The 15,030-nt window shown below is 40.9% G+C and overlaps 2 protein-coding genes across 2 annotated transcripts in view; one reads left to right on the top strand and one right to left on the bottom strand.

Annotated features, from left to right (window-relative positions):
* The window catches only part of hpse (heparanase), a 15,582-nt gene extending 13,898 nt beyond the window's left edge, over nucleotides 1-1,684 (top strand). The window contains exon 12 of the mRNA XM_063210126.1: nucleotides 1,421-1,684. Coding sequence (XP_063066196.1) covers nucleotides 1,421-1,577 — 157 coding nt within the window. The 3' untranslated portion in view covers nucleotides 1,578-1,684. The remainder of the gene's footprint in view (nucleotides 1-1,420) is intronic.
* A 34-nt stretch (nucleotides 1,685-1,718) lies between these two features.
* LOC134458033 (myosin light chain 5-like) lies at nucleotides 1,719-7,716 on the bottom strand. Its single transcript, XM_063210125.1, has 7 exons — nucleotides 7,633-7,716; nucleotides 6,322-6,429; nucleotides 4,686-4,761; nucleotides 4,327-4,431; nucleotides 3,629-3,707; nucleotides 3,468-3,516; nucleotides 1,719-2,903 (listed from the first exon to the last, which is right to left on the bottom strand). Exons 1-7 carry the CDS (start codon nucleotides 7,633-7,635, stop codon nucleotides 2,802-2,804), a joined length of 522 nt encoding a protein of 173 aa, XP_063066195.1. The 5' UTR covers nucleotides 7,636-7,716; the 3' UTR covers nucleotides 1,719-2,801.
* Between the last annotated feature and the right edge of the window lie 7,314 nt (nucleotides 7,717-15,030).

The raw sequence follows: 15,030 nt of genomic DNA, 5'->3' as shown, positions 1-15,030 counted from the left end.
TTAAAAAAACAGAAAAGAGTTTTTTTGAATTTCACGTGTGCAGACATTCTTACTTGGATGTTCACAATTTTGGTAATTGCTGGCCTCTTTTAGTCCTTACTGTGTTGTAACCTGTTAAAAATAACACTTTTTTTGTTGAATTTTTGTTTTAAATGCAACCTGACTTGATTCACACTTGTCGATTTGATTCTCTAAGTCAGTGGTTCCCAACCTTTTTCTTAAGGGACCCATGTTTTTACCATTGTAAGCTTTGGTGACCCAACTGCGCGAGTGTCTGCACGAGAGGGAGTCACGATACCCTCTGTTTTCTGTGAAAACTCATTTTAGTTATTTTATTCCTCAATTCGTCTTAGGTCAAATATAGAATACATGTTTAAAGTAACACTTACATTTTGTTGCTTCTATGCATATATATGCATAAATGCTTTGTCATTCATTCAACATGGGCTATATATGGTACCCCTTAAAATCAGAAGGGCTTCGCGACCCCCTGCGGATCTCTGGTGACCCATAGGTTGGGTCCCGACCAATAGGTTGGGAACCACTGGTCTAGACCATTCTGTCCAAACAGCATGTCTGAAGAGTCCTTAAGAGTCTTTCCCTCTGTGCTGTATTGTCATTATACTATGACCTTTCAAATTACAGCACCCCAGTTGGTACTCGTGTTGAAACTAATGAACACGTTCATGAGGCTGTCACTGTTGGGTTTTTGTTGCGCGTGCTCTTTCAAAGCCTGACAAGAAGTAGCATGTGTTAACTGAAATGTATGGACCTTCTTTGGATTCTTCATTTATGTATTTACTTATTTATGAATATTTAAGTCCTTTTCTGTTTTTAATCGCTGGCAATTAAAAAAACAGAAAAGAGGTTTTTTGAATTTCACGTGTGCAGACATTCTTACTTGGATGTTCACAATTTTGGTAATTGCTGGCCTCTTTTAGTCCTTACTGTGTTGTAACCTGTTAAAAATAACACTTTTTTGTTGAAAGTCTTTTTTAAATGCAACCTGACTTGATTCACGCTTGTCGATTTGATTCTCTAATAGCGCATTCAGGCCGACTGAGAACCGTGCTGGAGCCCGTTCCCGCACCTAATCGCGAACCGGCCGTCGTGTTCACGCCACAGATATTTGCGTTCGCGAACCGGAAAATTGGTTCGCAATGCGAACCGCAAAATACTAGGTTTTTCTCTGCGAACCGTGACGACAGCGTGGCTGTCAGCAGGTTCATCCGGGTAACACGGTCACGTGCGGAAAAAGTTCAGAGCCCGGTATGAACACTGGCGGTTCGCAGACAAACACTTTAGTGCCGAACGTAACTGGTGCGAGCACCGACACCGGCTCCGTTCTGGTCGGCCTGAAAGCCCTATAAGTGTTTCACACTTCTCTCCCCTACTTGGCTGCCTGCTCATCTGATCTCAGGTCAGTGAAGCTGAACGGCGTGGTGCTGAAGATGGTGGATGACAGGACGCTGCCTGACCTGCGGGGCGTCAGTCATCACGCGGGGGATCCTCTCCGGCTGCCGAGGTTCTCGTTCGCTTTTTACGTCCTGACTGAAGCACGCGCGCCAGCCTGCTGACGAGCACCACCAAGCACACATGCAGGCAGATGCACACCCACACATCTCACATGACACTCACACATTTCACATGACGCACGCACGCACGCACGCACGCACGCACACACACACACACACACACACACACACACACACACACACACACACACACACACACAGAGACACACACACAGAGACACACTCACATTTTGTACACAGACAACACGCACAAAACACACCACATGACCAGTACTGTTTGTTGTTCACACTGTGCTCTGAATCAGGGGGAAAAATGTGTTTGCTACTGCACTTTGAACCAACCAAAGATATTCCCGTTTTGTAAAATTGTAAATCCTGCATTTTTGTACAGAAAGCCGTTCTGACACTGCCAGGTTGATACCCGTGCAGAGGCTATGTGGGTAGTTTGTTTTCCTTTGAGCCAACATGCCTTGCTGTAGGGATCAACATTTTTTGTTGACTTAACTGTGTATTTCAGCTCTTAGCTGTGTGTTCCATCCAAATCAATTTTCTACTTGTGATTTATATTTTGAGGAGATTGTTTACACTTTTTGCCTTTGTCTGTACATAAAATGTGCCCTTTGAGAACGCTAAAAACTGTTTGTGTCCTGTCTCTAGACCTATTGTACATATCATGCACATTTGTAACTGTGTAGTTTACCCATGAATTCACCCCTACGAGATCAGCCATCAACTTAATGTTTCCTGAGGAGCCTGCTGCTCTTGGTAATCCCATTACTGCTTTACTATATAAGCCGTACAGTCTCATAATGCACACAGCTCTGCTTAGAGCGCTGTAAGATATTAAAAATATTTTACTACCATAGTACTATACTGCTATGACATTACACAGAGCCATTAGCCATTTTGGTTACAGCAAATTTATAACGGGAGCCATGTCTTCAGAAGATTAATGCTTTTCACATTTAGGACCTGAATCAAGCTCATAGACAGAGAGACACGGGTTTTATTCACAGTTCAGAGACAGAAGACCACTACACATTGGTGTGTAACTAAGGGCCACAGGGTAGGATTTGGGGGATGAGAGGAGGGAGGAGAGGAGACATCATGTGCCCCTCACCAGGGATGGGGCAAAGGGGTCAGTTGTCCCAGGCCCAGAGAGAAGGGGGGGGGGTCCCAGAATTGGGTTTTACATTACATTGTATGTACTGAATGGGGGCCCCCTTTCAGATCACTTTGTTCGGGGAGTGGCAAATGTTGTGCGCCTCACTCCTCCTGTTCTTCTCCGTGGGTGATGATGTAACAGAGAGACTTGTAGTCCAAGTTGCCTGCTGGGTCAATGGTGGATGACTGGAACATCTGCTTCACCTATTGGAAGGAAGAATTCAGTCCTGTGTTAGGGCTTTTACAAATCAGTTCACAAATGATATGGGGCGGTGTTGCCAATGCCAAATATCGTACAAACTATCATACCAAAGTCTCAAAATCATTGTTTTTGTGTAGTTTCGTTGCTTTTTTTTGTTCTTGTTTTTTGAGGAAATTATCGTAGCCTACACAAACCAAGTGGTTGTCTAAGGCAACTTAATGAAAACTTTGAAATGATCTTACATCATGTCATTTTTACTGTATATTGTATAAAATTGGTACAAATATGGTACAAATGGAAAAATTATCGCATATCTGGCAACGCTGATATGGGGTCATTGAGGTTTTTTTAGTAGCAGATGCCAGGGTGATGCAACCACAGCTATATAATGCCACTCTCAGATGGATTCGTTTTTTGCTGGATTACTTGAGAACTATATTCATTGTCTGTACTTTAATTACCAATTATTACTTAATTAGTGTGCTTTAGCTGTGGCTGTGCAACCTGACGTCTGCAACTGAAATGTCAATGACAAAGCAAGCAGTAGGCAGTGTGACCTCTATTACCTCCTCTGCTGAGAATTTGTCAGCTTGTGTCATCAGGACGTGCTGTAACCTGAGAGGCAAGATTTGAAAGATAATGGTGTTAGAAAGTTATTGCATTGTAAATTACGTTTTCTTTTTTATTTGCCACAAAAAAAAAATCATGGATGTGTTGGAGCACTCACTCGTCTCTGTGTATGAAGCCGTTTGCGTTAGGATCAAACATCTTGAAGGCATTCAGGATGGTGTCCTCAGGGTCCGTGCCTTCAAACAGATGAACAGAGTTGAAGTGATACCACACCAATTCTGGAAATACGTTCATTTGACATCTCCCCTTCAGGTAAATAATTGAGTTTCACCTTTCTTTGAGTCTGGCCACACAATTTCTACCTCCACGATATTAATTCATGGTATAGTAGGTCTACCAGCTAGCAAATCATTAACTGGAACCATAACATTCGATGATCATTGCTAGCTTGGAGCTAGATCAGTGTTTCCCAAACAGGGGTACGTGTACCACTAGGGGTACGCGAGCACACTGCAGGGGGTACTTGGAAAAATGTAATTTTAACAAATGCATGGAGCATAGTCACACTGGAACAGAAAAGGCGATGTAAAACACTAGTTAGGGGGTACTCATGGCACAACGAAAAGGCTTAGGGGGTACATGAGACAAAAAAGGTTGGGAAACACTGAGCTAGATTATCACCAGGCTAAGAGAACAGCTGAAGGAACAGAAGAGATGTGAAGCTCAATAATTTAACTCAAGGGCAGGCATAAAATGACCTTATTTCCAGAAATGGTCTGGCATCACTTTAAGCCTAGTATTCAGACAATGGTTTTATTTTCAGTCACTTACTGTCATTTTAATTGGACCACTTACCATGTAATTTCTCGCCAAACAGGTTAAGGAACATTGTGAAGTTGATTGGACCAGTGGCCTCTTTCAGCATGTCCTCCAGTTCATTATCTTTCACATTCAGTTTTCCTAATGAGAAGGGAAATAGTATTCTTTGTAGTTCTTAAGTTTTAACATTAGTGCGTTTTTAACTTCAAATATCTAGCCCCTTTTACACTTGTCACGCCTGACTGAAATAGCAAAAGACTGATGAACATTGCGCTATCTCTCTTTTGGCTGGACTTCAAGCAATCTCTCACAGAGATGCATTAAATTAGAATTCAATACAAATTAGTAGGCTATTCTAACACTGTAAATGTGAAAATCCATTGGGTTATACTCACCAAGAGATGCATAGGTGTCTTTTAGGTCCTCTTTGTCGATGAAGCCATCCCTGTTCTGATCAATAAGTGTGAAGGCCTATATGGAACGAGAAAATGGATGAGCAGGCTATTGTTTCCATCGATTTCTTGGCGTATATTTCCCATGCTGGTTATACTTTTACGTTTTAAATTTCATTTTAAATGAAATTACATTGAAGATCATTTGGCTTTCTCAACAGCTTATGTAATCCAAAAGCACTTAGCAAAAGCCAATAACTAAGATAACTTTAAAATATACAGCTCCAGGCCTTTTTATTAGAATACCATGAAAAAGTTGATTTATTTCCATAATTCCATCAATAATGTTAAACTGTCATGGATTGTAGATTCATGGCCCAGTTTTTTAACTATTCCAATCATTATTTTTTTTCTTTTTATATACGTTGGCCTTCCAGCTCAAAAAACCCATGAATTGGGGAATTCGCATTATTAGAATATTGTTATAAAATCAAATTTTTCTTCATCAAAATTTGGGTCACATTATATCAGTTGAAATTTGGTACTTTCTACATAACATGCAATGGTCAATACTTGGTTAGGACATTCTCTGTCTTCATAATGGCCATGATGCGTTTAACATTGAAGTCAATGGAAAAACAGTGCATGGCAGTTATGGAAGCCCAGATATCCTTGATGCTTTGCTGTCAGCTGTTCTTGTTTGTTGACCTGGTACCCCACACTTCACTCTTCAATATACCCTGTAGATTTCCATGCCACGTTTTGGCGCTAACTCACCAGTTTAATTCTAAATAACCAGAAATGAATCCCCATTGAAAATGAATGGGGTTTAATTTCTGTTGAGTTAGAATTAAACTGGTGAGTTAACACCAAAACGTGGCATGGAAATCTTCGGGTATATTGAAGAGGGAAGTGTGGGACACCAGGTCAGCTATACAAAAACAGCTGACGGCAAAGCATCAAGGATATCTGGCCTTCCATTACTCCCATGCACTGTTTCTGCCATTGACTTCAATGTTAAACGCATCATGGCCGTTATTATTAATAATATTAAGACAGAGAGAGTCCTAACCAAGTATTGAACATTGCATGTTGTGTAGAAAGTTCAAAGTTCAACTGATTTGATGTGCACTGATGTGAAACAAATTTTGATGAAGAAAATTGTGATTTTATTACAATATTCTAATGATGTGAATTCCCCAATTCATGTTTTTTTTGAGCTGGAAGACCAAAATGTGTAAAAATAAACAATTTAATGATTGGAATAGTTAAAAAACTGGGCCATGAATCTACAATCCATGACAGTTTAACATTATTGATGGAATTATGGAAATAAATCAACTTTTTCATGGTATTCTAATAAAAAGGCCTGGAGCTGTATATAGGCCTATATCTAGCCATGTTGGTGACAGTCGAACCCAGCCCAATAAGCATGAAAAAAATATGAGGGAAAAAGCCTAGAGGACACAGCCTGCAAAAAAATAACCCAAGGGAAGGAACTACGGTTAGTGCCATAACTGCGTTTTAATAACCTGAGCTATGATTGCCTTTCGTCTTTCCCCTGAGAAATAAGTCACAAGTCTACCGTTGCTTGACCCTCTCAACCAGATGTCTGTCTCTTCAAGATCTCCACACGTACCTCCTTGAACTCCTGTATCTGGGTCTGCTCAAACATGGAGAAGACATTGGATGAGGCCCTCTGGGCACGCTTGGCACCTCCTTCCTTCTTCTTGGTCTTTCTGCTGGCCTGTTAAAAAAAATAATGGTTTTCTTTTTTTCCTAGAGTTTTTTTTGTCTTATAAAATGGTTACTTTTGTCTTGCGTCTATGTCGCATTGTGTCAGGCTACAAAGGTTGATGAAGGTTCTATTTTTATGGGAGTTTTTGACACTGTGTTTATAGCCCTGCATCGGGCTGCAAAAGTTAGTGATACTGTCCCATTTTTGGAAATAAGCTTGTTTTACACCTCCCCTTGAGTTAAATAATAGGTTTTTACCGTTCTCCTGTACTTTCAACCGTTCTCAGGGTATGGCAGTGTAAATTTTACCTCCATGCTAGCAGTTAACATTGAGTCCTATGAGACCAGCTCGCAGCTAACTGGTCTCATAGGACTCAATGTTAAGTGTTAGCTTGGAGGTCAAATTTGCACTGCCGTAGTCAGAGAACTGTTGAAAGTGCAGGAGAAAGGTAAAACTCAATTGTTTAACTCAAGGGGATGTGTAAAATGAGCATATTTCCAAAAATGGGACAGTATCACTTTAAGGAAGACATGCAGGTATTAAAAGAGAAATGAGAATAAACAAAAAAACTAAGACTGGATCTTTGACAATATTGCTTAGTAGTTCACTGCCTTGAGTTTAAGAACTTTTTGCAGGAGCAGAACTTGTATGAACCATTGACCTATGTCCAATTATCATCACTGAAAATATTTCCTAAGACCTTTCAAGTATTTGAAAACACAAGAGCAATTAAAATGAAAAGTGGCTATTGCTCGGGTCAGCTGTTGTTACCCTGAATATTTGCAGTGTTCAAATCCATTCACGTATACTCAACCCTATTTTGTGATGATACTCATGTTTTCCCTCTCAGAGTTACAATAGAACAACTTGATCAGTAGCACTCGACAGCCACCCACATGGCACAGAAGAGGTGTCCAAAGTAAAATTAGAAGTACACTTATGGCAAAAGTAGAACATCAGGACATGATATTACATAGTAGTTAAACCAGTTATTCCACTGAATCTTCTGAGATAGATAGAAAGTCTAAAAACCTAGACAACAACTGCCACAAATTTGATCCAACCCGCTCAGAATTAGCCAATCATAAGACAGGCACTGTAGCCTGTAGACCAGTTAATCAGTTAAGTCACCTGTGTTGAACTTTTTTTACTCCTTTTACTTTTGACACCTTTGTGGCGCATAGAAAATTGCACTAATTGGCAAAAACTCACCATCTCTGTCGATGCTGCGGTACCGATGCCGTGCCTGGTCAGAATGGGTCTGGTTTGTTCCAGAGACACACTGCTTAAATACAGCAGCTGCCACGCTGTGATTAGAACAGGAGAGGAGAGGAGAGGTACCACATGTAGTATGGGCACGGCATGGCTCCATAGGGGATAACGTTGATCCGGCTGGAGACTCCCAGGCCAGGTCAAAGTATGCCATACATGGGCAGGTCTGTAGGCGAGTCCCAGGGTCTCCTGAGGCCTATACCCTGCATGTGTTGTTAATACTAAGAGAGCATGCTCTGCCACTGTTAGTTTATAGGCTTCGGAACCGAACGTGACTGAATCAGTGATGACCAACAATGTGTTTTAAAGCTCTGGACAGGATGTGAAATCAGATAATGAAAAAAAAAACCTGAACAGAATCTCTACATCTCATAATGGAAGAATGCATGTAATCTTTCATTCTTTGTGAAAGTCATCCATGATTGGCTGTTCATCTTTCAAGTAAGGACCGTTTTGTTTTTCAATTGCCTGTTGTGGTTTCTCCATGTCATGAGTCTGTAGAGCTGTGACATGACAATGTGACAGCATTAGGCTTGTGCTGGCATGCTCCAACTACATGCAGTGACCCGTGTTGACCAGCTGAATGCTGATGAATGTAACTATGATATGAGTTCATATACTAGCAGACAACCATGTGCTAACATTTGTTCACAGAGTGCTTTCACTGCCTAAAATTAAGCTGTGTTGTTAATGATGCCCCAGAGAGAGGGGGAGAGAGGGAGATTCTATTCTGGCTAAGACTCTTCTCACCAGCTGTCACATTCCAAGGCAGGGACTAAACCGCCTTGATGCCATTATTACTCTTTAAAACCCTCAAGACTTCTACGGAACAGTTCCTCGCTTACTCCTCCTCATGATGAAATGAGAGCAATCATCGATGGCCACCTTGGCCCCCTTGCCAATGCCTGATGCCATGCTATTTTGTGTATTTAGCACTACCGTCAGGCAACCCTAAACACTGCGGCAAACACACAGTGAGTGCGCTACAATATGCGACCTTGGTCCCTCCACTTGTGCTTGTGGCCTCGCGTTTGGCTGACGCTCCACCTCCGTGGAGAAAACAATAAAGTTTCCCTGCTGTCAGTCATGCAACAACAACTTTTGGGGGACTGTTCTTCATTCACCATCCCGATTGCAAAATGAGAAAATGACATTAGAATTGCGCTTTTGCAAGATATGAAATCAATTTTCTGTCTTCAGTGACGTCATTGTGAGGCCACAACCAGGCAAGGGAGGACGGGAGTCTGCATATTAGAAGGAACCCAGGGGGTGCATCCCAATATGTGACCTTGCCTCCTCCACTTGTGCTTGTCTCCTCGTCCCGTCTCCTGGCCCCTCCTCCGTGGAGAAAAGGATAAAGTTTCCCAGCTGTCAGCCTAGCCACAACAACTTTTGAGGGACTGTTTTTCATTCACCATCCCAATTGCAAATGAGAAAAAGACTTTACAATTGAGCTTTTGCAAGATATTGACATATAATGCTGTCGTCAGTGATGTCATCATGACGAGAAGCAAGTGGAGGAGGCAAGTGGAGGAGGCAAGGTCACATATTAAAATGCACTCCTAGTCGTTGCAGTAACCTGGCCCAACCCCCTCCAGGGGGGCAGGTAATAAATTGTTGGTGAGATCTGACGCGAAGCTGAGATTGTAAACAACATGGCCACTAGATGGTGATGAAGTATGGAAACTTCTGTTCTTCCTTGCAAAGTGTTGACCTACCCCAGCCCTGAGCGGAGGGGAAAAAAACTAGATGAAGAGAAACTGCAGGTCATACTGGTTCATTATTTCATTTCATCATGCGCTTGAGAATAATTATCAGCTTACTCTTGATAAATTAGGTGAAGTCTGCCATAGCTATTCTGATAAGTGTGGACAGGGACATTTATAATGTCCGCTTGAATTAGAAAGCAATCTAAAAACAGTTTTGATGATTTATTAATGGATTATTTCATTTAAATGGACATTAAAAACACAATAGTTGTGTAACAAAATGGTATTTGTTCTGCATCATGTAATCATCATCATCATCATCAAAGCCATATGATTATCACTGATCACTCATTATGAAGGCAGAGTCAATTGGTTTAAACTTAAGCAAGGTCTACACCTCTTAAACAAGGTTTTCTCAAACTTATTTGACCTGGAACACCTGATGGAACACTGCTGGACTCCAAAAGACTCCCCCATCACAAACGTCAGAGATTCACTCAATCCCCCTCTGTACCATTTTCGTCTATTGTATTCATGACATTTTTTTTTCTATGGACCAATGTATTAAACCTCTAAATAGTGGTTTCTCGTAAGTGTGAAACCAGTCATTCAAATTACACAGTAACATCGATCATCTATTTGTAAGATGCTTCAGGGTCTTACTTTTCCGGGTTCCATGTGATGTCAGGTGAACGCCCATTTAGGAGACCTTTGGAGACTTAAGGTTGAGAATAAATGGAGTTCACTTTCCGCACATTTTATGCAAGCCACCAAACACCACAGAAAGAGGAGGAGAAGAAGGATGGGACAGTGTCCCCTCGGGTGAACCTGACTTGAGCACACTCCTTTCCAAACTCAATCAGTGGTATGGATATTACAGCACACGGAGGCTGGCAAACAGAAGTATGAGGTGCACCAAACTGTGCCTAATCGATGAGCTGTCCATCTACGTAGAAGGCATTGACACAAACTGTGCTCATTCAAGCCTGCCTCTCCAAACTTCAATCCGTATGGTTTTACGGTAGACCAAAGAGAGAATGCAAAATGCGTTATGATGTGCCTCGTCTTATTTGCCTTATGCTATTTGAAAACATCCTAATGGTGAGGTTTTTGATATCTATCAGCATGGAATATGGTGTCCATCTACTATCCATGTATGATATCCATGATAACCATCTACTGTCCAAGCATTGGTGCAGTCTTTATTTGTGTAATCTTGCTTTTAGAAAGTCACTAACGGGGAATTCTTTTTAGAGCTCTGCAGTGTTCTGCAAATCTCTTTCTGAGGGATTTTTCTCTCAGCTGGCATTTGTTTAACTGCATCTTTGGAATTACGCATTGTCTGATAAAGCAGCTCCCGGGGTCTAAAAGCAAAATGTTACCATCTTGATCTCGAACTGTGCCTGTGTGAATATGAGGGTTTTTTCACTGAGGAGGGTCCGAAGGACCAAAAACATTTTGCAGGACACTGGAGTGGCACTGTACATTTCCTTTCCAAGAATTAATTTTTTTTAATTTTACGTTCCTTTTTTAATTGGACTCTTGAACTTGAACTGTAGCTTCTTACGTATACCCTACCGGAAATGAGTCATTGAATCAGACAGAGAGAGTTTGTCTGTGAGTCATGGTGCTTGTATTTCATAGCTACATGCTTTAATTTGGAGTATCTATTGCCAGTAGTTTGGCTGACGCTACTAGTACTTTCAACTTTTCTCGTATGGCCTGACACTTTAAAAGGTCAGCTCTTGGGGGGGAAGTGCACATAATAACTGTTACTGTCATTCACTGTCATTTCATTTCATGTTTTATAAGATGATTGATGTGCCTCTGTGTATGAAATGAGAGATACAAATAAGCCAAACAAAAAATAATAGAGTAATATTTAGGGAATCTAGAGTGGTAAAAAAATAAAAGAATTACAAAAATAAATTATATTTGAAAAAATAATGAATTCCTTAAGAGCAGTCTGGCTCTACAGCAAATAGAGCAAATCCCTGCTTCAAATAGGCCTGTGCATATGAGAATTATGTGTCTTTTAAGGTTTTTTTTCCAAATGCACAGCCATCACAGTTGCTGTTAATTACATGCTTGTCAGAATTTAAACCACTGACAGTTTGCCTTCCACTGGAATATGTCTTGATTTATTAAATAGTATGATGTGGAAAGCAAGTAGGCTATAATGAAGACTGATTTGCAGTTAACTTTTGATCATCTTAAAAACAGATTAAAAAAAATAAAAAAGACACTAATAAGACTGACAGCAAGGAACACCCCGTAGGGAAAACAATGTAGCATAGGCTACGTGACCATTAGAAGATTAGCTGGTAAGGAAAAAAGTTGGGCAAGTCGTTCTATTCCACCCTACTAGACATGTCATGGGAGAATCTATGAGTATAAGTATTTTTCAATTAATCAAAATGTATACACACAATATCACAATATCACTAGCCTCGCTAAAAGTTTAGTCTGGAATTGTCCGGTTCAGAAAGCTGCGGGCTGTCGGTGGGACCAAACCATTGTAGTTCAAATTGCCTTTGCACTGCCTTGGCCAATGCGACCACTTTCCATTAGCTGTAGATATTCTGCTGTCTTCGCTGCCCCATAGGTGTGTTGCCAAGCCCACATCAAAAATTTGAACCAAGTTGGGGGAGAAATAAACTCATGTTTGGGATTGGTGGACCAAGGTTATGGCTTGTCAAGTCAAGTCAAATGTACTTTATTGTCAAAAATCTATGTAACAGGGTTAGCACAGAAGTTTGAAATTGCGTTTGACCAATGTCCATTGTCTCCAATGTGCAGTTAAACTAAAAACATTTAAATAATAATAAGACATTGATAATAATATCACACACACACACACACACACACACACACACACACACACACACACACACACACACACACACACACACACACACACACACACACACACACACACACACACACACACACACAGTGTGCAATCAGAACCACGCACAGATAACAATAGTAGAAGTACAATCGATAGTAGTAAAGTGAAAAGTGTAGATCTGTATACAAGGTGCAAGAGTAAAGTGCCAGTGGCATGGTGAAGAAATGTTCATGGAATGTGTTGATTGTTGATTGTTGTGGTGACAACTCTGCTGTCAATAAATGTTGCCACTAGGCAGTTTGTGTCTATTTTACTAGCCTGCAATATCACAACTACAAAGTTGACAGAAGTTGTGTATCTTTCACACACTCCTATGTTTGCATAATGGCTCTGAAGGCTGCCATTCAAGGCACTAATGCACATGCATGCACGCGTGCCGTGCACACACTCACACACACACACGCACCATTAAATAATAATAATGCAATGCACAGGAAAAATGAGTACATCCTCTTTTGCAAAGTAACATTTTGAACAATATTTCAATAAACACAAAACATATCTCCACAATATGCATAGGCTATGTTTAATACAATATCTATTGAAGATAAAAGTAAGCCTTTGATATTCGGGTGGTGCAGAAATGAGTACCCACCAATGAAATTCTCAGAGGGAAGTTACATTTTAGTAACGTATTTGTTATTTGTATTTATGTAAGCTACTTGACACCTTAATTTCCCGCCAATAAAGTTACTCTACTCTACTCTACTCTGGTAACATTCAATCAGTCTCAGAAGAGTGTAAGGAGTCATTACACAGTTTGCTATCAAACAGTTGGCTATGAGACTATATTTCACAGAGCAAACCCCTTTCCATTTCCAGCTGTAAGCAATGACACCACATGGAAGAGAAAGGACAAAAGACCTGTCGAAGACAAACAAGTTTTTCAGCAGAAAGTTTGATCGTATTAGAAAACAATCAAAGCTTTACTGATCAATCAAAAACTGTGTCTACTGTGGTACGAAACTTTGGGAGAGATGTATGACCACAGTTATCGAAGGAAGTAGAAATATACTGGGGTGATTATTATTTCCCATAACACAATATGCCACCCATGGCAAGGAATGACATACTGTACGTATGTGGGTGTCGCCCACCATAGAAGCTTCTCCTAGCCCAGTCACAAAAAGCCCGCCAAGAGTTTGCCAGGCCCAATGACAAAATGAAGACTGGGACTCTATACTCTGAAGTCATGATCCCATGACCAATCTTTTTTGCAACTGTTGGCATCAAAACTGTATGGTGTTGGATATGAAGAATACAAATAAAAATGCATGCTGCCTAAAGTGAAATATAGTAGGGATACAGCTCTTATGTGGGGCTGCACGAGTGCTGCTGGTTTTTGAGAGCTGTTTTCATTGATGGAATTGTATTGCTCTATGGGTATTGAGAATATGTTACCATTACTCGTTGCTTTTCATTGATACGAAGATACAAGATACACTGATACGAAAATACTTTTATTGTCATTATACAAAGTATAATGACATTTGAACTTCCCTACGAGGCACACAGAGTCCTTCAGAGATGAACACAGTCCTGCAAATGTGTGTTCAGTATTGTGACCGCTTTGGGGAAGAAGCTGTTCTTCATTCTATTGGCTCAGGCTGGTAATGACCTGTGCAGATGGAAGCCAGGGTGCAAGTGGTCTTTAATCTACTCCTGGCTCTGTTTAGGCAGCGGAAGTTGTAAATGAAGATTATGGGGGGCAGGGGGCTTTTCCTGTAAACCTCAGTGCAGTTTGAGTGCCACAATGACACTGCGTAGGTCAGCTGGCATGGTGGAATGGTAAAAGGTCACCAGCAAGCTTGTGTCTAGTTGTTATTTCTTTGGCACTCTCTGGGAGTGCAATCGCTGCTGGGCCTTTGTGGGTTTTTCAAAATATTTTTTATTTATTTACCAGAGCTAAGGTGTTGATTGTCCAGGAGAGATCAGCAGCAGAGAGGTATACTAGGCATTTAAATGAATTGTTGGTCATTGTTCTTTTCCAACTTGACAATGACACATCTACGGCCAATGCTGATTTTATGAAGAGCTGAATGATTCAATGTTTAGGCCGAAGTATGACACCTGATCAAGTCATTCGAACATAAATTGGACGTTTTGGAGAGTCAAACTGGGCATCAGATAGAGTAATTTAAGTTATAGAATTAGCCTATTTTTTTAATTGTATGCTTCACATACGTATTTCTATGCTGAACATATGCTGTATTTCTATGCATATTTTGGAAATAACCAAATGTCACCTTTCAAACGTAAGCCTTCTCATTGTTGCTTTGCACTGTAGGCCTCGCAAAAAAAACCTATGCTTACTTATTGTATTTGTGGTTTCAATGTTATATGAATGTTATATTCCTTTTCAAGCAGATGCCACTTAGAATGTGGATGGCTATTACATAATTTAGAGAAGTCTCGAGCATGCAAGCTCAGGCGGACTAGCGCGTTTCTATTTGCACCACAACGTTCACCTTCAGCTTGCTCTGCTGACGCAGCATTCACCTCCACATTGGTATTTTAAAACCTTTTTGTGGCCGAGCGAAGAGACGCACCTATGTAGTCTCCACAAACTGCGGCTTTGCCTGTGCTAAATGGCTCGCTGTCTGGGCTCAGTCGTGATAAAGTGCATCTTGTGCGTATGAGCGAGAGCAGATATTTGGAGGCTGTGCCAACCACACATCTTCTCCGTCTCTCAAGGGGGAAATGTCCATCGCCCCGGGC

The sequence above is a fragment of the Engraulis encrasicolus genome, chromosome 11 (genome assembly GCF_034702125.1).
Source record: "Engraulis encrasicolus isolate BLACKSEA-1 chromosome 11, IST_EnEncr_1.0, whole genome shotgun sequence".
Lineage (NCBI taxonomy): Eukaryota > Metazoa > Chordata > Actinopteri > Clupeiformes > Engraulidae > Engraulis > Engraulis encrasicolus.
This window is presented reverse-complemented; position numbering and strand designations above follow the sequence as displayed.